This window comes from Erythrolamprus reginae, chromosome 1 (genome assembly GCF_031021105.1).
Source record: "Erythrolamprus reginae isolate rEryReg1 chromosome 1, rEryReg1.hap1, whole genome shotgun sequence".
NCBI lineage: Eukaryota > Metazoa > Chordata > Lepidosauria > Squamata > Dipsadidae > Erythrolamprus > Erythrolamprus reginae.
Window position 1 is genome coordinate 389,310,766 of NC_091950.1, and position 27,243 is coordinate 389,338,008.

At 38.9% G+C, this 27,243-nt stretch overlaps 2 protein-coding genes across 5 annotated transcripts in view; one reads left to right on the top strand and one right to left on the bottom strand.

Annotated features, from left to right (window-relative positions):
- ADCY3 (adenylate cyclase 3) overlaps positions 1-12,703 on the top strand; it is a 127,163-nt gene extending 114,460 nt beyond the window's left edge. The window contains exons 15-21 of the mRNA XM_070734865.1: positions 1,224-1,305; positions 3,629-3,787; positions 4,805-4,951; positions 6,748-6,864; positions 9,221-9,347; positions 10,178-10,302; positions 11,621-12,703. Of these exons, the coding sequence (XP_070590966.1) occupies positions 1,224-1,305; positions 3,629-3,787; positions 4,805-4,951; positions 6,748-6,864; positions 9,221-9,347; positions 10,178-10,302; positions 11,621-11,803 (940 nt within the window). The 3' untranslated portion in view covers positions 11,804-12,703. The remainder of the gene's footprint in view (positions 1-1,223; positions 1,306-3,628; positions 3,788-4,804; positions 4,952-6,747; positions 6,865-9,220; positions 9,348-10,177; positions 10,303-11,620) is intronic.
- Positions 1-27,243, bottom strand: part of CENPO (centromere protein O) — a 42,360-nt gene that overhangs the window by 5,281 nt on the left and 9,836 nt on the right. For 2 of the 4 annotated variants that reach the window (XM_070734867.1, XM_070734866.1), the window contains exons 3-8: positions 25,799-25,968; positions 23,346-23,475; positions 22,192-22,451; positions 18,454-18,622; positions 16,623-16,797; positions 13,547-13,974 (exon numbers count right to left, since the gene is read on the bottom strand). In XM_070734867.1, coding sequence (XP_070590968.1) covers positions 16,634-16,797; positions 18,454-18,622; positions 22,192-22,451; positions 23,346-23,475; positions 25,799-25,968 — 893 coding nt within the window. In that variant the 3' untranslated portion in view covers positions 13,547-13,974; positions 16,623-16,633. Of the gene's footprint in view, positions 1-13,546; positions 13,975-16,622; positions 16,798-18,453; positions 18,623-22,191; positions 22,452-23,345; positions 23,476-25,798; positions 25,969-27,243 lie in introns of those variants that run through there. The other 2 variants (XM_070734869.1, XM_070734868.1) reach the window with 1 other exon arrangement.

Here is a 27,243-nt window from a genome sequence, read left to right on the forward strand (position 1 = left end):
AAGTGCTTTGACTGATGACTGTCATGATGTATGTCAGAAATTCCAGGCTCCATTAGTTATAAATCAAATATTACCTGTAATCCCATTATAAATGCGGCAATCCAATTCTGTATTATTTATTTATTTATTTATTATTTAGATTTGTATGCCGCCCCTCTCCACAGACTCGGGGCGGCTCACAGGAGGATACAACAATTCATGACAAATCTAAATATAATTTAAAATATTTTTTAAAAAACCATTAACTAAACAAACATACACACAAACATACCATGCATAAATTGTACATGCCCGGGGGAGGTGATTCAGTTCCCCCATACATAATAACAAATCCAATACCCACCAATCCAATTACAATTTTAAGCTAAAAATTCATAAAAACAACCCCAGAATATTAAAACACGCATACAATCAATCTAACACCAAAACAACATGGGCAAGGGGGAGATGTTTCAGTTCCCCCATGCCTGACGACAAAGGTGGGTTTTAAGGAGTTTACGAAAGGCAGGGAGAGTAGGGGCAGTTCTAATCTCTGGGGGGAGTTGGTTCCAGAGAGTCGGGGCCGCCACAGAGAAGGCTCTTCCCCTGGGGCCCGCCAAACGACATTGTTTAGTTGACGGGACCCGGAGAAGGCCCACTCTGTGGGACCTAATCGGTCGCTGGGATTCGTGCGGCAGCAGGCGGTCTCGGAGATATTCTGGTCCAGTGCCATGAAGGGCTTTAAAGGTCATAACCAACACTTTGAATTGTGACCGGAAATTGATCGGAAGCCAATGCAGACTGCGGAGTGTTGGTGAAACATGGGCATACCTTGGGAAGCCCATGACTGCTCTCGCAGCTGCATTCTGCACGATCTGAAGTTTCCGAACACTTTTCAAAGGTAGCCCCATGTAGAGAGCATTACAGTAGTCGAACCTCGAGGTGATGAGGGCATGAGTGACTGTGAGCAATGAGTCCCGGTCCAGATAGGGCCGCAACTGATGCACCAGGCGAACCTGGGCAAACGCCCCCCTGCATGTTCTTTCATGTTCTTTAAAATATTTCTATGTTTAGAGAACAAATCAACAGACCTGCTTTTCCTCATATGCTTGCTTTCTAGGTAGATCCTAGAAAATTGCAGACTGAAGTGAAGTTTTCAGGAAGACCTTGATCTCAGGACTTGGCTGAATAAATGTCCACTCTTTCCAATTATCTAACCTTGAATCCTGTTCATTTTCTTTCAGGATCTCAATAGTTCCATCAAAATATTCCATGACAGTGATGATCTTGGTCATGATGCTCAGCTTCTACTATTTCTCACGCCATGTGAGTAGTTTGCTAAATCACTTATTTTAGGTAGTTGGTATCTTGGAAGCTCACTTTGCCATCACATTCTCTTATTCTCTCATTTTTGTATTTTTCAGCATTTTACTATTTCAGGGTGCCTTATCTATCATAGCTTGCCTTAACATTCATATCTGCGTTCTTTCCAGTCAAACTGGAGGACAGCTCAAATGGCAAAGATGTTTCTGTTCCTATAAACTGAGGAGTCTTGTTTTTCAAACCTAACAGTTCTGGATTTCACTGCTTAACCCTGCTGTTCTGTTCGGGTCGTATGTGACCCGAAGCCAAGTTTGAGTCCCTGTAAAAAATTTTCCCTGCATATCTGAAACTTGAAATTTCATGCTGGTTCATCATTTCAGGGGTTCTCTCTATGAGAATTTTTTTGGGGGGGTGGGGGGCTTAGTTTTTGCTGGGCAAAAAAAGTTACAAATCTTATGTTCCCGGGTCACCCTGACCCGGACCGAAAACTCTTCATTTGCAGTGCTTATGTTTGGTCTTTTTGAAAGCTTTTTTCACTTGGAAAGTAGTCTGAACATTTCTGCACACAATGATATGAAAATTGAAATGAAAAAAGTAAATCTTATTGGTTTATTTTGCGGATATAATGCACGCCCCCCCCGTTTTTGTGAATTTTTTTTCAATTTATGGATAGTTTTGCTTGCAAAATGCATTCTATTTTACTAAAGTTGGTGTGGGATTGGTAGCTTGAACATTTCTGAATATAAGAAAAATATAAAGGAACTGAAAAAAATGATTCTTATTGGTTTTTTAACATCAGAAATAAGGCCTCCCCCCCCCCTTGGCTGCTTGCAACCATTTTCACTTTTTATTTTTTTATGCTCCAAATCCGAAATATTCTTTAAAATCTTAGGCATTCATTTACTCAATTTAACAATGCTGATCATCAAAAAATATTTTTGGGGTGGTGGCTAATTGTTTTCTGGGCAAAAAAAAATCATAACTTTGAATCTGTTTCTGTTCGTATGTGACCGGACCAAAAATAATTTTTTTAGGTACTTGAATTTGATCTTTTTGAAAACTTTTTCAACTGGAAAACTAGTTTGAACATTTATGAACATAATGATATGAAAATTGAACTGGAAAAATTGAGACTTATATTTTTATTTTGATCAAAAAGCCCCTCCCCCCATCCTTTTTAAATTTCGTGTCAATTTCTATTTTTTAAGGCTACAAATCCCTAAGGAATTTTCCCCCAAAAGGTTTGATATACTAAATTGAACATTTCTGAATATAAGAAAAATATAAATGAACTGAAAAAAATGGTTCTTATTGGTTTATTTTTGCCACAAAAAGGCCACCCCCCCTCGGCCTTGCTGTGTGCCATTATTGTCACTGTTTATACATATTTGTCTAGAAATATTTGGAATATCCTTTTGAAAATCAACCACATTGTAGCCAGAGAACTAATTTTATGAAACAAATCCATTTTACTAAAAAAAAGTATGTAAGTTTGAAATTAACAGCATAATTTTTATATAAATTGAAATAATTGAGGCATACTTTATGTGCAAAATAAACCAATATGCATCAATTTTTCCAGTTCAATTTTCATATCATTATGTTCAGAAATGTTCAAGCTACCAATCCCACACCAACTTTAGTAAAATAGAATGTATTTTGCTAGCAAAACTATCCATAAAGTGAAGACTATTTTAAAAAAACGGGGGGGCGTGCATTTCATCAACAAAATAAACCAATATGCATCAATTTTTCCAGTTCAATTTTCATATCATTATGTTCAGAAATGTTCAAGCTACCAATCCCATACCAACTTTAGTAAAATAGAATGCATTTTGCAAGCAAAACTATCCATAAATTGAAAAAAAATTCACAAAAACAGGGGGGGCGTGCATTATATCCGCAAAATAAACCAATAAGATTTACTTTTTTCATTTCAATTTTCATATCATTGTGTGCAGAAATGTTCAGACTACTTTCCAAGTGAAAAAAGCTTTCAAAAAGACCAAACATAAGCACTGCAAATGAAGAGTTTTCGGTCCGGGTCAGGGTGACCCGGGAACATAAGATTTGTTACTTTTCTTAAACAGAACAGGAGGGTTAAGGGCCAAAAAAAACCCAACCAAAAAAGTATTCCTATTCTTGGTTAGAACATAGTGTCCTTTTTTGCCATCAGATAATAAGATTCATCCAGAATATGAATGATTCAACTTGGTAATGGCATAGTTTTTTAGTATCATTGAGGAATAAAAGAAAGTATCATATTTTAATGTGGGATTTTGGACTACATTATCTGAATGACATTTCTCCTACTCCCCTGCTGCAGGTAGAAAAGTTGGCTAGGACTTTATTCTTATGGAAGATTGATGTTCATAGCCAGAAGGAGCGTGTGTATGAGATGCGGCGCTGGAATGAGGCTCTTGTCACCAACATGCTGCCAGAACATGTGGCCCGCCATTTTCTTGGCTCCAAGAAACGAGATGAGGTATGTATGGGTAAAAAAGAAGTTCATGGGAAAAACAGTATGCAAGTAGGATTTTTTGGTTGTTAAGGGGATGATAGTCAGAAATGAGAATTAAATCAAGTGAGTGCAGATCATATAATTACCAAGATTGGCGATAACCAGTATGTTAGTCACACCAATAAAATAATTTTCTTCCAAAAAGGTATACAATTGCTGGATTAACCAATGGTGATAAAAGCACTGCTAGCTGTTTCCACCTTCAGGGGAATGCAGTACAGTAATACCTCATCTTACGAACTTAATTGGTTCCGGGACGAGGTTCTTAAGGTGAAAAGTTTGTAAGACGAAACAATGTTTCCCATAGGAATCAATGGAAAAATGATTAATGTGTGCAAGCCCAAAATTCACCCCTTTTGCCAGCCGAAGCTCCCGTTTTTGTGCGGCTGGGATACCCCTGAGGCTCCCTTCCATGGGAAACCCCACCTCTGGACTAATGTGTTTTTGCAATGCTGCAGGGGACTCCCAGCATCGCAAAAATGAGCGCTTTGCTGGCAACGGAAGTCTGGAGGTGGGTTTCCCAGCGAAGGGAACCTCAGTGAAATTGCAGCATCGCAAAAACACCAAAGTGCTTGAAACCCCACCTCCAGACCTCTGTGTTTTTGTGATGCTGCAATTTCACTGAGGCTCCCCTCGCTGGGAAACCCCACCTCCAGACAGAAACAGGTGCTTCGCTGGCAACGGAAGTCCAGAGGTGGGGCATCCCAGTGGCGGCGGCGGGTTTGTAAGGTGAAAATAGTTTGTAAGAAGAGGCAAAAAAATCTTAAACCCTGGGTTTGTATCTCGAAAAGTTCGTATGACGAGGTGTTTGTAAGACGAGGTATCACTGTACTATAAACTAGAAGACAATGTAGAAATTATGAGATGAGATTGGGTATATTGCATTGCACAATTGAGTACATGAAGACAATTATGCCTGAATACAGAAGCACCATTTATCTATCTATTTTAATTTCCTCTCCTTTCTTTCCTTTTGTGTAGGAGCTGTATAGTCAGTCTTACGATGAAATTGGTGTTATGTTTGCCTCTATCCCCAACTTTGCCGACTTCTATACAGAGGAAAGTGTAAATAATGGTGGGATTGAGTGCCTTCGCTTCCTCAATGAAATAATCTCAGATTTTGATGCGGTGAGTTATCTTTAATCAATAGTTAAAGTAACCTCTTGATCAGTTGACCCAAATAAAATCAATTACTTATTCTAAGAGTTGTCCTTGAAGAAATATGCTTCCTGTGTTAGGAACTTTAAGTTTTGTTACAGAGCAGTATTGAAATCTATTATTTTATCTAAATTACTTATTGAATTGATTGTCATGAATTGGTAAAACTTGAGATTTTCATTATACAACTGTTTATCCGTATATATCTCGCTTTTGTTGGTAGTGCTGAAGAAAAAAAGTTATGTGCCAAACACTCTTAAAAAAACAATTTACAGGTGATCCACAAAAGTAAAACCATGTTGAAGAACAACTTTGCAATTAAATTACAGTATTTTTCGGAGTATAAGACACACCTCCCCCCTCCCAAAAGAGGGTGAAAATATAGGTGGGTCTTATACTCTCAATGTAGTCCCGCACAGCCTCTCAAATGGAGGTTTCAGGGGCTGAAAAAAGCTTCAGAAAAAAACCTCTGGAGATTTCAGAGACAGAAAAAAAAGCAAGGCGCAGAGCTTGCAACCAATGAACCTGTTGCTAAAATTCACTTCTAGGAACATCTGATTGGGTAGTCCGGGTGGCTAATCCACCCACCAATCAGCTTTTTTCTCACTTTCCTCTACAAAACTAAGGTGCATCTTATACTGTACTCTGGTGTGTCTTTATAGTTATAGTCCAAAAAATAAGGTATCAGCTTGTTTTAGCACCAGTACGATTTTCAGGAATTTATTTATTTATTGCATTTGTATTTCTCATGTCCTTGGAATTCCAACAATTCCATTAACCAAAGCAAGAGAGGCACAAGTTCAAAACACAGATAGTGTAGTTCCTAAACCAAACACTTGCCCTATTTAATAGTCTTCTGCCAAGTCAAGGTATCTATATGGATTTTTTGCCAAAGAAAATCCTGCTACTCAGTTTAAAACAGGCATACAATGGACAATTGTCAACAGAGATAGCCAAAATCTGCTTCTTCCTTTGAAAGGTTCAGTTGGACTCATATTAATTGCATACTAGAATGGCAAGAAACCAGAGGAATTGATCTGTCTTAATCCTGCCACCGATCACTTTTATATTATAAATGTTCACCCTTAATTCCTTCCCCCTTCAAAAAGGGAAATAAGATCATGTGAATTCAAGATCTATCCATCTGAACCTTGAGAGTAAATGTCAATGCCATATAGCTTCATTTATTGCATTGATAAATTTTTGTCAGTTTGCTCTAGGCATCTTATTTTAAAATACACTGCTCAAAAAAAATAAAGGGAACACTCAAATAACACATCCTAAATCTGAATGAATGAAATATTCTGATTGAATACTTTGTTCTGTACAAAGTTGAATGTGCTGACAACAAAATGAAATTGATTGTCAATCAGTGTTGCTTCCTAAGTGGACAGTTTGATTTCACAGAAGTTTGGTTTATTTGGAGTTATATTCTGTTATTTAAGTGTTCCCTTTATATTTTTGAGCAATATATTTAAGCTTGCAAATCTAGCATAGTTCTTTCAAGCTATTGCTTATATTATGCACTTCATGAGGTGGGGGGTATCTCTATGCAATTTTTTACATGAGGCACAAATGGTAGGGAAAACTATATAAATGTGTCTGAGTATACATTACATTAATAGTGTTCACATGTATAATACCATACATGTAACATCAAGAATTGATCCTTAGTATTTCTGATCAGCTTCATAGTATCTCAAATCTACTTTCCTGACTGATTTATTGATCCTTGCAATAATTATTGGTATCTCTAACACTCATAGCTCCTGGATGATCCCCAGTTCCGATGCATCACTAAAATCAAAACCATTGGCAGTACCTACATGGCAGCTTCTGGTGTGACACCCGATGTCAACACCAATGGTTACAACACTGTTAAGGTAAGCAGTGAAAGGAAGACAGAAGAACTACGACTGTGGAAATACCCATCTACCCCCATGGTCACATGACATTTTAGGCACTTGACAACTGGGTCATATTTACGATTTCAATGTCCCCCAATTTGTAACTCCCTTCCCCCAAATGTCCACTTGTTTTTGGCTGCTTTCCAGCCAAACTGGACATTTGAGAGAATGAATTTGCTTAATGACCAATGACTCAACTTATGACTATCATAAAAATGGTCATAAAGTCGAGACATCATTATGCAACCAGGGACTGAGCTGTATATATGAATATCAGTGTTTTGATGATTTCTAATCCTTTATTATTGGATGACTTCCTTCAGGCTTTATGTAGATGATATGTAGTTGGGCTTTATGTAGATGATATGTAGTTGAGCTTTCTGTGACCTCCTCTAAAGTGAGGCCCTAAGGTTAAAAAAAAGTATCTTCCTCTGCCCCAACACTGACTGGAACAGGCCATGAAGAAAGAAAACTTATACAAAATATACCTTGCAGTCTATCCCCACACATTGCTCTTACCAAATACCATGATTAATTACTAAAATATTGAAAGGTGTTAAGAAGTCAAGAAATGGCCAGGATGGATGCATCTTCCCTATCCTGGTCCCTATACCAGGTCACTTATACATCATTATTAACTGCAATCAATGCTACCTCAGTACTACTCTCACAGGAAATGGTTGCTGCTTCAAAGGCTGCCTGAAGCTGCAGTCGAAAAGAGGAATGGGTAACAAAATTATAGAGAACTATTGAGTTCAGCAGTGATTCTTTGAGAAGGAGCAGACTGTCACATCTTTCAATCCTTCAATGATACAGATAGAAGGACCGTTGTACCTACCTGAACGGTCTTCTCGCTGCACTGGAAGGAGAGTCCAAACCCACCCGGCACTGTTATGTTCAGGGACGCTGGAGTTGGGGGGAAATCTGTTTAGTTGTTGATGGTTGAAAATAAAAATTGGTTATCCTCTTATAGTTTCTTCGTTTTTAAAACTGAGCTCATGGGGGATACAAGGGGGCGGTACTCAATTAATATGTAAATATTTAACTCAGTCTCTACCAATAGGATTGGTAAACTACCCATGTTGGACTCTCCTTCCAGATGCAGTGGAGAACTACCCTGTCACTCAATTATGAATGCACTACCTGTGCACAATTTTATGTAGTGCCTTGATTAATATAGAATTAATTGCCTCTCCTTTAACAGTAGAGAACCTCTGATCCTCCAGATTTATTTATTTAGCATACAGCACATGTTAGCCAGGGATCACCGAGGTGGCTGCCTGCATCTGTGAATTTTTTGGGGTGGTGATATTTTTACCCGCGGGACACCTGAATGCCAGTAGGCAATTGAGGCTCTTTTCTTGTCCTGGAGCGGTTTGTTCGCTCATGGGAATTGAGCCACCAACCTCAGTGGTGGGCAGGCCCAGCGCCTTAGCACATGAACCACCATGGCCCCTTCCAGTTTTTTCTGAGTAGCAACTCACTGCAGACTTAACCAAAATCTGCAGACCTAACCAAAAAATGGAATTGATGTTGAGAACCAACTAAAGGGCTATAGACTCCACAGCCTAATAATCAGGTATAACTTGTTTGAATTTGTTATGACTGCCCATTTCAACAAGACTCTGGGCAGCTTACCAATGTCTGATGCAAAATTAAAACAATTAAAAATAAGGACAAAATAAAACAGCCTTGACTCAAAAACCTTGCAAGTCACTAGGAAATGAGTTTTAATATATGTGTATACATTTAACAAAGTCTAACATGTATAAGAGATTTGGGATCTAGACTTACTCAGGGTAGCTTGTAATAGAATTTAAAACTGGAGAAGTGATGACAAAATTGAACGGGTCCAAAGATGGGCTACAAGAATGGTGGAAGGTCTTAAGCATAAAACGTATCAGGAAAGACTTAATGAACTCCATCTGTATAGTCTGGAGGACAGAAGGAAAAGGGGGGACATGATCGAAACATTTAAATATATTAAAGGGTTAAATAAGGTTCAGGAGGGAAGTGTTTTTAATAGGAAAGTGAACACAAGAACAAGGGGACACAATCTGAAGTTAGTTGGGGGAAAGATCAAAAGCAACATGAGAAAATATTATTTTACTGAAAGAGTAGTAGATCCTTGGAACAAACTTCCAGCAGACGTGGTAGATAAATCCACAGTAACTGAATTTAAACATGCCTGGGATAAACATATATCCATCCTAAGATAAAATACAGAAAATAGTATAAGGGCAGACTAGATGGACCATGAGGTCTTTTTCTGCCGTCAGACTTCTATGTTTCTATGTTTCCTCTTCTGATTTTTTTTTTTTAACTTCCCTAGAAGGAAGATCTTTCAGAAAAGGAGCGCTGGCAACATTTGGCAGATCTTGCAGACTTTGCCTTAGCCATGAAAGAGACCTTGATGAACATTAACTATCAGTCCTTCAATAACTTCATGCTGCGAATAGGCAAGTGGGGTATCCTGTGTGATAAATATGGGCTAGATGGGACCAATCATATTACACTAGAACAGGGGTCAGCAACCTTAAACACTCAAAGAGCCATTTCGAGATGTTTCCCACAGAAAACCCCGGGAGCCACAAAACCCCTTTGACATCTAACATGAATATAACACTGCATGTATCATTTTTTTACCTTTATGCTATGCATAAAAAACCTATAGTGTGTTGCATTTATGTAATCAGTGAACTGCTACAGAGAAGGCAATTTTTTATTTCTGCATGCAACAAAAACATTTTGAATTCCGGAAAAAAAATTGGCTGAAAAACTCAATAAATTGTGTGCTGGTGGCTGTCGCACATTGGTGGTTGTGATGCATGCTTTGAGCGACGGAGCCGCAGCAGAGGGATGAAAGAGCCATATGCTGTTCCAGAGCCACAGGTTGCAGACCCCTGCACTGGAACATTGTAATTGATTAATATCAGACTCAGAGCAAAGGGAATGCTTACACAAGGCATATCACCAGATAATAGCTGTTGGTTTAAGATGGCTTTAATGGACGTTATAAAGGAAATAGAGGAGGAAAAGTCTGTCAACCAAATGTCCAAGATAGTCCTTTTCTAAATACTAATACTTGAAGTGGGGAGGATGTTACTTTACTCATATTTTTGGGCTGGATTACTGTGAAAAATAGCGTCCTGATTTCTGTTCAAATCTATCAGGGATTTTAGTTTTCTACCTGTAGCCTTGTTCTGGCTCTGAGACAGACCAAAAAGTACTGTTGAATACCTGATGCTTTTGTTTCTTACTTTCTCTTTTTGTTATAATGTACTGACAGGCATGAATAAAGGAGCAGTGCTGGCAGGGGTGATTGGTGCCCGAAAACCTCACTATGATATTTGGGGGAACACTGTGAATGTGGCAAGCCGGATGGAGTCCACAGGTGTTATGGGAAATATACAGGTGAGGATACTCTTCTATTCTGATTGGGACAGAAAGGTTTCTGGAAATGGTGGCAGTTAACTCTAATTATACACACTTCTTACTATACAGTAACTGCATTAAAGCCAGCTTTAATAATTACTGTGTAGCAAGGGCAGAAAGAATTAGAAACTGTGGCCACAGGTGGAGACAGTAGGGGTCAATATGATAGCAGTATTGTATGGAATCTCATTATTTCTTCTATATTATGATGCTCTGAAAAGGTACAAGAAATTTACCTAGTTCACCTCAATGCAGATTAAAATGAGGTCTGTATAAATCAGATAATGAACCTGGGAGCATTTTAAAGGAATTACATTCTAGTCACACTGAATACCAGCAGACTTGGTGGCTTAATTACAATCTGCTCTTAAGATACAGCAGCAGACAATCAGTTGGGCTCATCCAAATATAATGAACCATTGTAATCTTCAGTCAATGCACTGGGCATTCTGATTTAATGGGATCAGAATATATTGGCAAAGTTACTTAATTGGAGAACCCAGTTTTCAGTTTTGGTCGCCACAATGTAAAAAGGATGTTGAGATTTTAGAAAGAGTGCAGAGAAGAGCAACGAAAATGATTAGGGGACTGGAGGCTAAAACATATGAAGAACGGTTACAGGAACCGGATATGTCTAGTTTAATGAAAAGGACCAGGGGAGACATGATAACAGTGTTCCAATATCTCAGGAGTTGCCACAAAAAAGAAGGAGTCAACCTATTCTCCAAAGAGTCTGAGAGTAGGACAAGAAGCAATGGGTGGAAACTAAAGGAGAAAAGCATCTTAGAACTAGGGAGAAATTTCCTCAGTTTGAACAATTAATCAGTGGGACAGATTGCCTCCAGAAGTTGTGAATGCTCCAACACTGGAAGTTTTTAAGATGATGTTGGATAACCATTTGTCTGAAGTGGTGTAGGGTTTCCTGCCTAAACAGGGGTTGGACTAGAAGACCCCCAAGATCCCTTCCAACTCTGTTATTATTATTATTATTATTATTATTCTATTCTATTCATATATTCTTAGAATACATTTTCCTGCTTTTATCCTGCAATAAATAAATGGTATTTATGGATCTCTGTAGAATTCTACTTCTGCATTTATTTTCAGTTAATGAGGCCTGACACATTCTCATTCGATAATATAACATAGCCTTTGTAGTCCACTTCTTTTGGGTCAGTTAAAAAGCAGGGTGAAATATTGACCCCAAACCCAAAACAGTCTAAAAAGATACATTTGGTTGATAAGCCTTGTCTGCAACCGGTTTGACTTTATCTGTGTATTGTTTCATTCTTTTCAGGTGGTGGAAGAAACTCACTTTATCTTGAAAGAGTATGGCTTCCGTTTTGTGCGTCGAGGGCACATTTATGTCAAAGGCAAAGGGGACTTGCTGACCTATTTTATGAAAGGACGTGAGAAGCAAGGTTCCTTTGTCAATGGTTCATGCGTGACTTTGCCTCATCAGGTGGTTGACAGTTCTTGAGGTTCTCACACTCTTACACGCGGATAGCAGGGAAAAAAAACAGGTACCTCTGTAATGCCCAAAGACAAACTGCTTTCAGCACCTGCTGCTCTGGATGGGAGATTGATATATACACCACTGATAGATTTACAGGAAATCACCCCTTTGCTTGTTCCTTTCTTCTTGAACATTTATTATTTGTAAAGGGGCTCCCTTGCCATCAGTTTGCATTTGTCTCTTGAGATAGAAAGGGCAGTAGAAAGGAGGTCTCGCTAGGAAGAGCCCTGCCTTTTGCACAAATACGTGTGGCTTCTTGCACACTCAGGCCTGGAGGTAATAGGATTCTCACTGCAGCCTTGCTTGGCAACATCACTTTGATCGCATTATCTTTTTAGTTCAAATGTGCAGCGCTTTTGACTTTCCATTGATCCAAGCTCTGCATAGAGTTCTTTGTAAAAATAAATGCAAGTTCGGAGTGGGTACTACAAATAGGTAGATGAACTGGGAACACTGCATAAAGTTCACACCTGGCCCACTTGGTTCAAATGGAGTTAATAATTGCCTCAAAAGAGGCATATAGCAGAAAGGGGAGGGGGGGAGAGACCAGGTGGAATCTTTCTTTTCACTGTGACAAGATGCTCTATTTTGGAGAGGGAAAGGGAAAGAATATAAATATATATATGATAATATATATGAGAACAGATATCTTTATATTTTTTAATGCATCTTAATTGGGAAAGTAAGGTGCCTCTTTCAGGTTGTGCCTTGCTTCCTTTTCTGCCCTCATCTTTGCTGATGCTTTCAAGGGAAGAGCCTGAACTGAGGCTGTTTTATGAAAAGCCTTCATCTGATTGTTACGTTGAAATAAAAAAAATATGTAATTTGTTTAGTTTCTGAAATAGATTCAGTTTGATTTTGAAACTGTGGTCTCTTGTTTTCTTTCGGGGGGGAAAAAAAGGAGTTGTGTCATTCACCCTAAGGAGAATTGTGGATGTTTGGGCTGAATGCTAAATAACCTTATTAGAAAAAATGATGTCTGATTTCAGAGTGATATCTAAAAGTGCCATTATGCTATTGGAATATTTAACTATAAAAAGTCAAGAGAGGATAGCTGCTCTGCTGATGCACCATTTTTGTCTGATTTAAACATAAAGAGCAAATTTTGTATGGCTAAACCCTGAGGACTTGTGTCTTAATGATGAATCCCAAATCAGCAAAGGCTATGCTGGGAGGCTGGTGGGGAGAAGCTGCATGGTAAGAAGACAATCGAAACTCTGGAGAAGGTGCAAAAAAGAGCAACCAAAATGATTAGGGGACTCGAAACCAAGACTTACGAAGAGAGATTGAGAGAACTGGGCATGGACAGCCTAGAAAAAAGACGGTCTAGAGGGGACATGATAGCAGTTTACAGATACTTGAGGGGTTGCCACGGTGAGGAGGGGGTCTCTTTATTCCCCAGGGCACCAGAGGGCCGGACCAGGAACAATGGTTGGAAGCTGACCAAGGAGAGATTCAACCTGGAAATAAGGAAGAACTTCCTGACGGTCAGAGCGATCAACCAATGGAACTGCCTGCCAGGGGAGGTGGTGAACTCCCCAACTCTGGACACCTTCAAGAGGAGATTGGACTTCCATTTGGCTGGGGTGCTGTAGGGTTTCCTGCTCAGGCAGGGGGTTGGACTCGATGACCTAACGGTCCCTTTCAACTCTATTAATAAAATAAAAATAAAATAAGGGCTGCCCTGTTAAGAACCACAAACCCTGATTATTAGTTAGCATTTTATATTTACTACCACACAGATTAGGACTTCTTTTTAAAAGTTGTATTGCACAATAAAATATGTCAAAATATAGAATATATAAAGAAAATGTGATACCATTGCCCCATTTAATGTATATTTAATTTATGAAAATGCGAGATCAGAGCCAAGACTGAGAACAGCTTTCCTCACTTCTGTAATGTATAGTCTGTCTTGGGAGCTTTGAGTGAAAGACTGATACAAATGTGCCAAATTCAGCTTCTTGCAGCGTTTTCAGATATTCAAAATCTTCATCCACAGAGATGTTCCTCCTAAATCAGATACGTATATAATTCCACATATGTCTCCTTTCAGTCAGGTAAGTTAGATGTACTGTCCTATGGCCCTTTATAGAGCTTGGCCAGAATCAAGTTGTGATGGAAGTAGGATAAGCCTAAAAAAATGAGGGTCTTTCAAGTTTATATTCAAATATTCAATACTACTATATCTACAGTTTTAAACAAATATAAGACAATATTATTGAAAATAGATGGTATTCATGGCAGGGAACAAAAGTCATCATAAGCTGATGAGATAAGGTGGGTAGAATTAAATTCTACCAGAGTCCTCGGAGAAGGGCGGCATACAAATCCAATTAATGAATAAATAATACATAATTTATTCATCTGACTAAAGGCCTTGGGTGGAACAGGATGCAAAGCAGACTGGCTATCTTGCAGTCCTTGGCCTTATTTCAAAATCTCTGGTCCATCCATTTCCCTATGATCATTTAAATTAACTTGGCTTTTGTAATACTTGCTGTCCATTCATAGGTAATCCTGGACATACAACCACAACTGAGCCTGAAATTTTCATTGCTAACAAATGCAGTTGTTAAATGAATTTTGCCCCATTTTACAACCTTCGGCCACAGTTAGTAAGCCAGTCACTACAGCTGTTAAGTAAATCTGGCCTCCTCCATTGACTTTGCTTATCAGAAATTGGATAGGAAGGTGATGCCATCCAGTGGTGGGATCAAATGGTGATCAAGTGATTATGGGACAGTGCAAATATTGCACTGTTCAAAATTCAAACATGTATTCATAAATACATAGAAGAAACATAGAAGACTTGACGGCAGAAAAAGACCTCATGATCCATCTAATCTGCCCTTATACTATTTCCTGTATTTTATCTTAGGATGGATCTATGTTTATCCCAGGCATGTTTCAATTCAGTCACTGTGGATTTATCAACCACAGTGGATTTCATAGTTAAGGGAGGACAAGGATTCGCAGCTGATTGGCCCATAGTCACACACTTGGCTTTCATTTTCAATACATGTTTGAATTTTGATCACATGATTATGGGGATGCTGCAAAGGTTGTTAAGTGTGAAAAATGGTCATAAATCACTGTATGCCACTGTAACTTCAAATGGACACTGAACCACTTGTAATTTGTCTCTGAATACACACATATATTCTAAGAAATTCATTTAATAAACACAAAGCCTACATAGGTAGCGCTCGTCCTAGTACAGTTGAACTCAAAATTTCAGGTTGCTAAACAACTGTAAGTGAATTTTGCTCCATATAAAGACTTGCCACAGTTAAGGGAATTGTTGCAGTGGTTAAGTTAGTGATACGGTTTTTATGTGAATTTGGCTTTTTCCATGAACTTTACTTGTCGGGAGGTCCCAAAAGATGATCACACTGCACAGCACAGGACACCCAACCATTATAAATATGAACCAGTTGCCAAGCATCCAGATTTTTATCATAAGGCCATGGGGATGCTGTAATGGTTGTAAGTTTGAATAAGAGTCATAAGTCACTTTTTTCAGTGATGTTGTAACTTCAAACAGTCACTAAATGAACTGTTGTATGTCGAAGACTACCTGTATTAGATATTCCCTGTAAGGTCTAATTGCTTTTGCATCACACAGCTATTCCAGAATTGACAGTCAATCATTGGTGAACCTTTTCCCCCTCGGGTGCTGAAAGAGAGTGCGCGCACTATCGCACATGCGCGAGTACCCATACCCATAATTCAATGCTTGGGGAGGACAAAACAGCTTCCCCCACCCCCTGAAGATCCTTTGGCCCTGTTTCCCAACTTCTGGTGGACCAAGTAGACTCATGTTACATCCTCCCCAGGCTCCAAAGTCTTGCCTGGAGCCAGAGAAAGGTAAAAATGCCTCCCCCATAGGTTCTCTTGAAGTCAAAAACACCCTTCCAGAGCCTCTGTGTGAGCCAAAAATCAGCTGGCTGGCCCACCCATGCACATTGGAGCTGAGCTATGGGCAACGGCTCACGTGCCAGTAGATATGGCTCCACATGCCACTTGTGGCACCCATGCCATAGGTTCACCATCACTGTTCTAGGTAAAGTAGAGCCGTGGTGGGGCAGTGATCAGAATGCAGTATTTCAGGCTTATTCTTCTGACTGACAGCAATTCGATCCTGACTGGTTCAAGGTTGACTCAGCCTTCCATCCTTCCAAGGTCGGTAAAATGGGGACCCAGATTGTTGGGGGCAATTGCTGACTCAGTAAACGCCTTAGAAAGGGCTGTAAAAAACTGAAGTGGTGTATAAGTCTAAGTGCTATTGCTATGATCTAATAAAACATACAAGAAACTGCTTTCTTTACCATTGAAATCTGCAGAATCAGAATTTCAACATCAAAACTAAGCAAAGCAGATAGTTATAATGTAAATACTGTCACAAGGACAGGTTTTTGGTCCCTTTCATGAGAAAAGGAAATGGGCTACATTTCCATAGGAAAGTAGTAAATACTTCAGAGACTACAACAACCTAAAAATAAAAATGTGACCAATCTATCTTGTATTTACTTGAAAAAAAACTTCAGCTAAAGGATGTTATCTGCCAGGTTTTTATTGGAACATACTCTATCATCCGTCAAGTTGCTAATTGCATTTTAGCATTCTAAAGTTATTTATTTTAAAACTAAAGTAAACAACCCATCATAAATAGTTATAGTTTATTAGATTTGTATGTCACCCCTCTATGAAGACTATATTTCTTGGAAATACTATATATTTCTTGGGTAAGAACCATCTCTGTTACTGTTCATCTTCTTACCTTAATGCAATTTACAATGTAGCAACCTCAGAGGAAAGTGATGTGCCTGCACTAGATTGATTCAGGTTTTCAACTGAGGCTGTGATAGAAATGAAGACATCTTGAAGAGACTTCTCATAGAACAAAGCCAAATGAGCTGCTGCCATCTCGACCACAGACACTGGTGCATCTTTTGCTGAAGGAAAAAAGAAGGCAAGAAGTTGCAGTGTGAAAATTTTGCATTTATTTCACTCCAGTTCTAGTCTTTCTGCGTGGTAGATGAATTTTTCCCCCAGTTGAAGTCTTTGAACTCCCACATTACAGAAGACATTATATACTGAAACAAAATGTGTACCTCGGTTGCCGATCAGTTTCCGGTCACAATTCAAAGTGTTGGTTATGACCTTATAAAGCCCTTCATGGCACCGGACCAGAATATCTTCGGGACCGCCTCCTGCCGCACGAATCCCAGCAACCGGTTAGGTCCCACAGAGTTGGCCTTCTCCGGGTCTCGTCGACTAAACAATGTCGTCTGGCGGGACCCAGGGGAAGAGCCTTCTCTGTGGGGGCTCTGACCCTCTGGAACTAGCTCCCCCCTGAGATTAGGATTGCCCCCACCCTTCCTGCATTTCGTAAACTCCTTAAAACCCACCTCTGTCGTCAAGCATGGGGGAACTAAAACATCTCCCCCTTGCCCATGTTGTTTTGCCGTTTGATTGATTGACTGTGTGCCTGTTTTTTATATATATTGGGATTGTTTTATGAATTTTTTAATTTAAAATTGTAATTAGATTGGTGGGAATTGTATTTGCTACTATGTACTGTTTTTATTATTGTTGTGAGCCGCCCCGAGTTTGCGGAGAGGGGCGGCATATAAATCCAATAAATCTAATCTAATCTAATCTAATCTCTAAGTGGGTACCACCATAAATAGATACCACTAATAAATCTGTAATTTTGAATTAAGTAAAGGACTGGATCACATATTGCCAAATTAGAAGGAATTCTATTTCAAGGATAAAATTGAGGGGTGAAATTTGTTGAAAACAAACAAGCTGATTTTTAAGAATTTGGGACAAGAATTTATCTTGGCAGTTTTGAACTGATAGACATATAGAGACATCTATTTATAAGTGGGAACTCTAGAAGAATATACTTCAAAACCATTTGATAACCTGAACCAATTATTTCTGTTCAAAATTCTAGAAGATATGGACATAGGGTGAAATTTGATTACACGGTTGAAATCAATATATGCTTCACAAAAGATATAATTTATAGTTAATGTGGTATTGACTCAACTCTGAAATGCAGAAAGAAATAAGGCAAAGATGTCATCTTTTGCTGATTGGCTCTAGCTCTTCCTAAGTAATTGGGCTAAGATGTGCCTCAAGCACAAGTTATAGCTTGTAACTTATAAGTCGCCTATTAGATAACTTTATTGTCATTTTATTTACTGTGAGCAGACTGTGGCCCACATTAAAAATGAGTGGGGATTTTTTGTCGAATCAGCTTGTTATACCCAAATATGGGAGGAATCATACTACTACTTTTTGCCTCTCGGCCCCTCCAGGGACCATATCCAAGGCAGTTAATTTTTATAGCTGACAAATTATATTCTATGTGTACCATATAGTTGGTCGGCTATAAAAATCAGCAAAAATATGTTTTACACACACACACACACACACACACACACATTAATGATTGTCCATTTTGAATACATAATGGAAAGAGGTAACTTGAAAGTTCATAGGTTGATGTTTAAATCACAAAAAATTGAGGTGAACTCAAAGGATTCTTCAAGTTTAATAATTTCTTCCTTTATTAAATACAACCCATTACTTCTCACCTGTACATACAACATTGACCTTGGTTGGGAGGGCTTTCATGGGATTTCCATATATGATCTTTGCTGTAAATGGAAATTTTCCATCTTCTGTGACATGGTACTTAAATTCCAACTGATTGTACAAGGAATTTCTTTTTATGCATCCTTCAAGAAAAACAGCAAATCGTTCCTGCAAGGAAGAGAATAATGCACATCATTGCTAAGATCATTTCTGGAGGTTGTTTTTCAGGTGTTCGCCCAGATATAGTTACCAGCAAAGGCTCAATTTGGAGGGTGGGGGGCGCTTGTGTGTGAAGGCCTTCTAAAATAATATAAATAAATAAATAAATGGATCCCCCCCCTCAAATTCTATTATATTAAATCTTAACTGGCTATGGATTTTTTTTTTACTATTCTAGGTTTCCAGGAAGGTTTTAAAGGTTTGCAGTTTTTAAAAGAAATTGCATTTGAGATACCTGTTGTTTTAAAGATTTGTGTTTCTTTGACTTTTATTTGTTCTTTTTGCTATTAGTTAGGAAGCTCTCATATGGTTTGTTAAAATTAGGATTAAAAGGGGAGGCTCTGTTCCAACTTGAAAAGACAGGGAAGCCTCTTCATTTTTGAAGCCTAGCCAAGGAATTTTTCAAGCTAAAGGATGGATGTAGACTCCTGCAACCACTTTCAGTTGGTTCTACTACATACCTATATCAAAACACTACTCTTTGGAAGATGACAGAAATTGTGCATCGGCATAAGCTATAGTAGTTACCAAGGTAGGTAGGTATAGGAATGAGGGAAATGATTTTGCCTGCATCAAATATCATTGTGGAAATGATATAAGGTACGTATGGGAATTTGGGAAGGCAGCAAGGAATTAACAGGAAGATTTCCACAAGGGATACAGAAGGTGGGGTGGGAAGAGAGAGAAAAAAAGTCTCCATATGCAGCCAACACTTATGTTGCTTCCCTCCCTTGATTACTAAGGTTCAGTGAAAAGGGTGAGACTTGCAGCCCCTCATGCAGAAGCCCCCTTTTCTAATAAGTGGATTTTTTTCCCTTTAAAAATCAAGTTTTGCAGTGAAAAAATATGAAAACCTTTGGGGTGAGTTATACACTTACTCTACAAATATCAACCAACAAATGCTCTACCCTCCACATCGGCAAAAAGAATCCAAACCTTGCTTATGAACTGAATAAACAAATTCTCACAGCCAACCCACACTCGGTAAAAGACCTTGGAATACTAATATCAAACGACCTAAGTGCTAAAGCCCACTGCAACTATATCGCCAAAAAGGCTTCCAGAGTTGTAAACCTGATCCTACGTAGCTTCTGCTCTGGCAATCTCTCACTACTGACTAGAGCCTACAAAACCTATGCCAGACCCATTCTCGAATACAGCTCATCTGTCTGGAACCCATACCACATCTCAGACATCAACACTCTCGAAAACGTCCAAAGATATTTCACCAGAAGAGCCCTTCACTCCTCCACTCGAAACAGAATACCCTACGAAAATAGACTAACAATCCTGGGTCTTGAAAGCTTAGAACTGCGGCGCCTAAAACACGATTTAAGTATTGCCCACAAGATCATATGCTGCAACGTCCTTCCGGTCAACGACTACTTCAGCTTCAACCGCAACTACACAAGAGCACACAACAGATTCAAACTTAATATTAACTGCTCCAAACTTGACTGTAAAAAATATGACTTTAACAATCGAGTTGTTGAAGCATGGAACTCATTACCGGACTCAATAGTGTCAACTCCCAACCCCCAACACTTCTCCCTTAGACTCTCCACGATTGACCTCTCCAGGTTCCTAAGAGGCCAGTAAGGGGCGTATATAAGTGCACTGATGTGCCTATCGTCCCCTGTCCAATTGTCTTTCCTTAACTCATATATCATATATATTCTCTCCTTATCTCTTATATCATATACTGTATGTTCTCTCCCTCTCATCTACTTCTCTTCTTTTTACTTTCTATCGTTATATATATTACTTAATGCCTATTCTCTTCCATATGTATTGTATATTGGACAAAGAATAAATTAAAAAATAATAATAAATATATAATTGCATAGGCATAACTTCTGTACACCTATTTTTATTTTTCTGATGTTGAACTTGAAAGAAAGAATTTGGGTGTTTTATAATCCTGTAATTCCAAGATTAAAATTTATCACATTCTGATGTTGCCGAATCACTGGGTTCAATTTTATTTTTACTCATCTCAGGCTTTGAAGAAGAAAAAGCATTAAGTCACACTAAAAAAATGCAGTGAGTTTTCTAGAAAAAGATTAAAATCTCTTTAGATCTGGCATAATTAGAACAAGTTCTGTGAGATCCTTGTGTTCTCTTGAGTTTGGTGTTGACTGATGTTAAGTAGTTTGGTAATGAAACATCTGCAAAAAAACCCAAAACCCACCAAGCATAGAGAGTACCAAAGATCTCATTGAGCTATAAATATTTTCTTTTATCTCCCAGAAGTTCTCCCATTGCTGATCATTTCAACAAAAACCTCTTTCTCTATCATCCTTCAAGTGACATTTACAAGCCAGAGGATCAGGATAGGTATATACATTTGTACTCCTATTACTTTTCTCTCTGTCTCTTTCTTAAGTTTTCATCAATAAGCAATATTTGCAAACCTTCTTGAAGTTTGTACTGCAGGTCTTCTGAACTTTTTGCCTTGTGAGGGGTTTCCCAGTATGGTTTTTGTATCATTCCTAGATTTCCATTTTTCCCATTCCTTCTCAAAACCCGCTCAATACTTTCCTTTGGTATTCTCATTTCTATAGCCACCTCAGTGGCTAGATATGCTAAGAATATAGTTTTTCAGCCAAAATATTTCTCAAAATACAAGCACTATTTTCACTACATTTTGCTACATGAGTGTGTTTATCATATTTCATGTAAGATTTGCTTTCCCTTGACTATCATCTCCACTTTCACGTGCAATTTGAAATACAAATAGAAACACCTCCAGTGTCAGAAGAATAAGGTTCTCATCTCACCTTTCGGCCTAATTGTAGCAGAAGGCGCATGAAAAAAAAGAAACACACATACTAAAAATCATGCAAATCTAATGTAGTATACTATTCATCCTTATTGTTGCAAGAATTGAATTTTAGTGTCTAGTCTAGACAAAGATGCTATGCTGAAATCCATCCAGTGGCCAGTTTACATAACTGCAGCTCAAAAATTTACATGCATAGACTCATAGGAAGGACCTCAGATGTCTCCTAGTCCAATCTCTTGTTCAAGGCAGGAGAACGTATACTAGAGGCCTTCAAACAAGGTATTGCTGCATATCTTTTTATGCAGACCTTTCAACAGAATGTTTTTGCTACTAATTTGCTACTAAAGCTAATTTGTTAGCTTTAAACGACAGAGCAAAATTATAATTGTTCAAGATTCTAACTTAATAATTCATAAATATATGATTATCTAAGAATCCTTATTTGAGTGATTTAAATTGGTCCCTTTATATTTACAAACTCACTGGTTCAAATTAATCCATCTTATTTGCTTGGGTCTTCTGCCCTTGTCCAGTTTAAACTATGGCCATTACTACCTGCTGACTAAAAGTGAGGCAGCCCTAACCACATGGCAGAATAACTCCAATACTGCACTAGCTACACCCAGTCCCATCACTGTCCATGAAACTTCCTTCGAGAAAAGATAAAACAATGCTATTATCAAAATGTTCTTTGTGTCACACATGTTCAGAAGGACATCGTTTTGCCCCTTACCTGTAATTGGTCTACCTGGAATTTCCTCCTAGCGTAAGCATTCAGATGATCTGAGAGTACAGAAAGGAAGCACTTGATATCTTTCTGCAAATGCTCATGAGCTATTTGCTTCAGTGGTATGAAAATTGGGATTGAATGGTATTGAATCCGGAGTGGCTTCTGTACAAGGATGTCTAAATAATAGGAATCTAGGTAAGTTCCTTCAAAGGTAGTGCGGATGCAAAAGGTGACTCCTTGCTCTGTCAATTTTCCACTTAGGCCTAAAAAAAAAAACCCATTTAAGAACACAATTTCAAAGCTGGGTTGATAAAGTAATATATCCTTGGTTGGCAGCCGCCCAGAGTCCCTTGGGAGTTGGGCGGCATACAAATCCAAAAAATAAATAAAAAAATAAATAAAATGCTAAATAAAATGTAAATCCCCACTCCGGTTCAGCATAACAATATTGTATAAGTGGTTTGCCACTGTGTTCTTCAGATTGATTTTCAACTTCCCAATCTTGACTACAATCCTAAAATCCCTTGGGCATTTCCCATTCAAGTTCTAACCAAGTTCTAATCCAAGCTCATTGGTAAGCTTCAATATAAAATTAATTAGACATTATCATCTGCTTCTATACATTTGTTCCTTAACAAATTATTATTTATAAATTTCTCAGAATGCCTGCTTATTGACTGTGTGCACCTTCAAGTCAGTCTTAATGACTACACGGACAGGTCCGAGCCGTTTTCTTGGCGGTAGTTTTGGAAGTGATTTACAATTGCCTACAGTTAAATCATAGAACTGAAACAAAATAGCTGGCCCAAGTCACCCAATTGGCTTTGTGCCTATGCCAGGGGTCAAACTCACAACCTCCTGGTTTCTAGCCTGGTGCCTTGAATCATTACATTGAACTGAGTCTCTGAACTGGCTTTCATGCCCACCCCAAAATTCCTGGCCTTATCCATCTTTTTGTTGTCCCCGTCCAAAATATTTGATAAACAGTTCTACTTATTGAAAAGAATATTGAATTAGTCAGCTATATTATGGGAGAGTACCCCGGGACCTTAGCCTGATAAGTTCTAAACTAAAGCACAGAAGAAATGCCTATGATAAACCATATAGGCTATTGACTAGCCCAAGAACAGAATTTTAACAATATGTGACAAAGGTACCTGTTAGACGAAAAAGTTCTAGTAGAACCTTGGCATTCTCTATCTTCCACTCTAAGATGGCCTGTTGGTTTGTCGTTGTAGCCTTAGAAACTTGCAAATGGTCTTTCATAGCATCTTTGTATGGAGTCGACTATAAAAGAACAGGAGAGTTACAGATCAATGATTACAACTTGTTAAGTCTATATTGCTTAGAAACATCTATTACTAAATGGAGGTTGTTAAGGAAAATGTGTTCAGAACCATAGTTCCCTGTAAGGTGTGCAGTGGGCTGGAGCGGATTAAAAAATGAAGCCTGGTGCAAGCTTTTCTGTGGCTGCTCAGAGAGGAGGGTGGTGGAGGACCCCCCCTCGCCGCTGCCGCCACCACCAGGTCCGCCAGCGTGGTGTTTCACTCTTCCTCCTCCGCCTCCTCCTCAGCAGCAGCTCTGCAAGGCTTTGAAATGACGTCAAGCCCTGCGCCCAGGAAAGTGGCACACTTTTCAAATGTGCCGCTTCCCCGGGAAGCCGGCTTCGCCTCCTCCGCCGCCGCACTGGGGGCTGCCCCCTGCCGCCGGGTCCTCTCCACTGCCCAGAGATAGTAAGAGAGAGCCGCTGTGCTGGCGAGGGGCCGGTGGTGGTAGAGGCACTGGCGGTGACGTCATGTCAGTGTCGCTCTCAGAGACCATGTACGGCAGAGAGGGCTGCAACGGCCGGTAAGGAGGCAGTCGCAGGTGGGGGGAGCCGGCTCTCCAGGCGCCAGGAGTCCGGTGTGTGTGTGTGGCCGAGTTTCTCCAGCATGGGCTTCTGGGGTGAAGCAAGCAAGAGAGAGAAAGAAAGAAAGAAAGAAAGAGAGAGAGAGAGAGAGAGAGAAAGAGAGAGAAAGCAAGAAAGCAAGAGAAAGAGAGAAAGAAACAAAAAAGAGAGAAGTGACTCTTGATTTAAAGCATATGGTAGAAAGCACCCAAATAATAACAGCCCCCAGCCCTCATCTGTTTTTGGAAATGGTTTAAGAGTTCTCTCTCTCTCTCTCACACACACACACACAAGGGAGGGAGATGGATGGAAAAGAGAGAAGTGAGAGGGGCAAAGAATGAGAGGAAGAGGGAGGAAGAGGGAGAAATGAGAAACAAATGAGAGAAAAAAGGGGGAGGGAGAGACAGAGGTACCCAAAAATGAGACAGTGGTAGAAATTTGTTTTATTATTAATTTATTTTAATAAAAAAGAAGGGATTTCCCCCCTTATTTATTTATTTATTTATTTATTTATTTTTGCTTCTATGCCGCCCAGTCCCAAAGGGACTGCCACTCAGACACTATACTTTTCCGCCCACACAAAAAAAAAAAGTAGAGGGAATACTGTTCAGAACCATGTTCCTTCCAATATTTGACAGGCTGTGTGCAAGTAAAAGATGTTCTGTACAGCTTTTCCTAAGTCAAGTACAAATTCATATACCATAAGACAAGTAAATTAATTGTAATTCAGTGTTCAATAGGATAACACATTTTCCTGATCTATAAAAGGAGAGTTGCAGTGTAATTTTCATTTTACCTGGTTAATATAACCATTGGTCAACTTAAAAGTAGAAGCTGTTTGTATTATCTAATTTCCCAGGATTTATCACAAATCTTAAAGTTGTCAAGTTTGAAGACCTGTGCTCCAACATGTGTAATTATGAAAACATTTGAAAGGCTAGTGCTGGTCTATCTGAAAACCATCACGGACCCACTGTTAGACCCCTTACAATTTGCCTATTGATCAAATGGATTGACAGATGATGCTGTTAATCTGCATCGCATCCTACAACACCTTGAATCTCCAAAGAGGTACTCTTTGTAGACTTCCGCTCAGCATTCAATACCATCATTCCAGATATTCTTCTAACTAAACTAAATCAGCTAGCTGTACCTGATCATACTTGTAAATGGATCATAAGCTTCCTAACCGACAGGAAGCAGCAGTAAAAGCTAGGCAAGATCTTATCAGATACTGTGTGGTTTCATCACTCCTCTCTCTATACCGATGACTGCATCTAAAACGATCCCTCTGTTAAACTGCTGAAGTTTGCAGATGATACAACAGTGATTGGTCTCATTCAAGGCAACGAGGAAACCGCAAGCAGATGGGAGGTTGAACAACTAACCTTGTGGTGCGACCAGAATAATCTTGAACTAAACACACTCAAAACCATAGAAATGGTGGTAGATTTTAGGATAAACCTTCCTATACTAGACAAATACTAGACAACACAGAATCAACAGTAAAGACCTTCAAGTTTCTATCATATCTCAAGACTTAAAATGGACACTTAACATCATTCAGCCCTAACCAGGAGATAAAATAATGTGCTGAAGCTGACCAGACTAAGGATGCTAGCCAGATGAATACCTGATAGGTAGATTCCCCCCACCCCATAACTAAGATATATCTTATATTCTGAAAAATATGGTATGTTGTCTTTATGGCAACATACTCACCCGTGATCGACAAACATTTAGTTTGGTTTTTAACTCATCTCTTTGGATTCTCAACTCCTGGATCTTCATTTTCATCTTCAATATCTTCTCCTCATGTTCCCTTATTTTCTCTTGTTTCAGTGCTATGTTGCGGGAAGAATTCTCTAACTTTTCCAAATGAGATAACGTACCTGCAAAGAATATGTGCAGGCAAAGAAAACAAACACAATTTCAATACAACATCATCTTCACAAACTGAAATAAAGCGGCCTAGTCATTGATTGAGATTAGTGATTATAGAAACTAAATAAACAAAAAAAATAAACTTTTGGTCTGAAATCTATCATTTTCAATTACCGTATCTTTCAGATTATAAAACGCACCAAGATTTCAATGAGGTAAGAAAAAAAGGTTTTGTCCTCCCCGCCCCCAAGAGCACTCTGCAGACCTCCCAAACCCTCTATGCACCCCATTTTTGCGAAAAATTGACCCATTTTTTGCAAAAATGGGACATAGGGGCAGGGCTTTGGGATGCCAAAATAGCTGTATTCAGTGTATAAGACGCACAAACATTTCCACCCCATAAGGGTGTGTCTTATACTTCAAAAAATACGGTAATTAAAGAAATTACTTCTTGAAATTGTTTTAGATTTAAATGTATATTATTTGTGTGCAGGAGTTTGCTAATTATCTGAGAACTACAAGATAATCAACCAAACCATAAAGAATACAATGGAGACACAGCTTTGAACATTGTCAATATAGTGATCTGAAATGCAAAATCTGCTCTAAGACATATTCTTTCAATAACCACTTTATTCTTCACAACACTCAATCTAGTGTACAATAATTAGGAATACACCTGCAAGAGGAAAACATTGGGTCAATAAAATACCCAAATTTAGGAAAAATCTTCCATAAATACATTCTTACTTGCTGATTATAAACAGAGGCCCCAAGACAATTCCCCAGGAGCGACTTTTAGTAAGATTAAAGGTACCATTCCATACCTTGGCTTCAAGCTTACAATAAGCCTAAAATGGTTCACGCAAGAAACATCTTTTCATCTTCCTGCTATTTACTTCAGAATAACATAACAGAAAAGTTGGAAGGGACCTTGGAGGTCTTCTAGTCCAACCCCCTGCTCAGGCAGAAAACCCTATACCATTTCAGATAAATATTCAAATGTTCTCTGGAAAGGTTGGGGAACAGAAAAAGCTTCTGGAGGAAAGAACCATTCCAAATCAAAACTTGACTCATAAGCTAACTACAAAACTACTTTTCTTTACTCTATATCAGTGTTTTCCAACCAGTGTGCCGAGGCACACTAGTGTGCCGCGAGACATGGTCAGGCGTGCCGCGAAGAAGGAAGCTCAGGTTCCAATCTCGCAACTTTTTGCTGAGAGCAAGAGAGAGAGAGAAAGAGAGAGAAAGAAAGCAAGAGAGAGAGAGAGAAAATGAGAGGA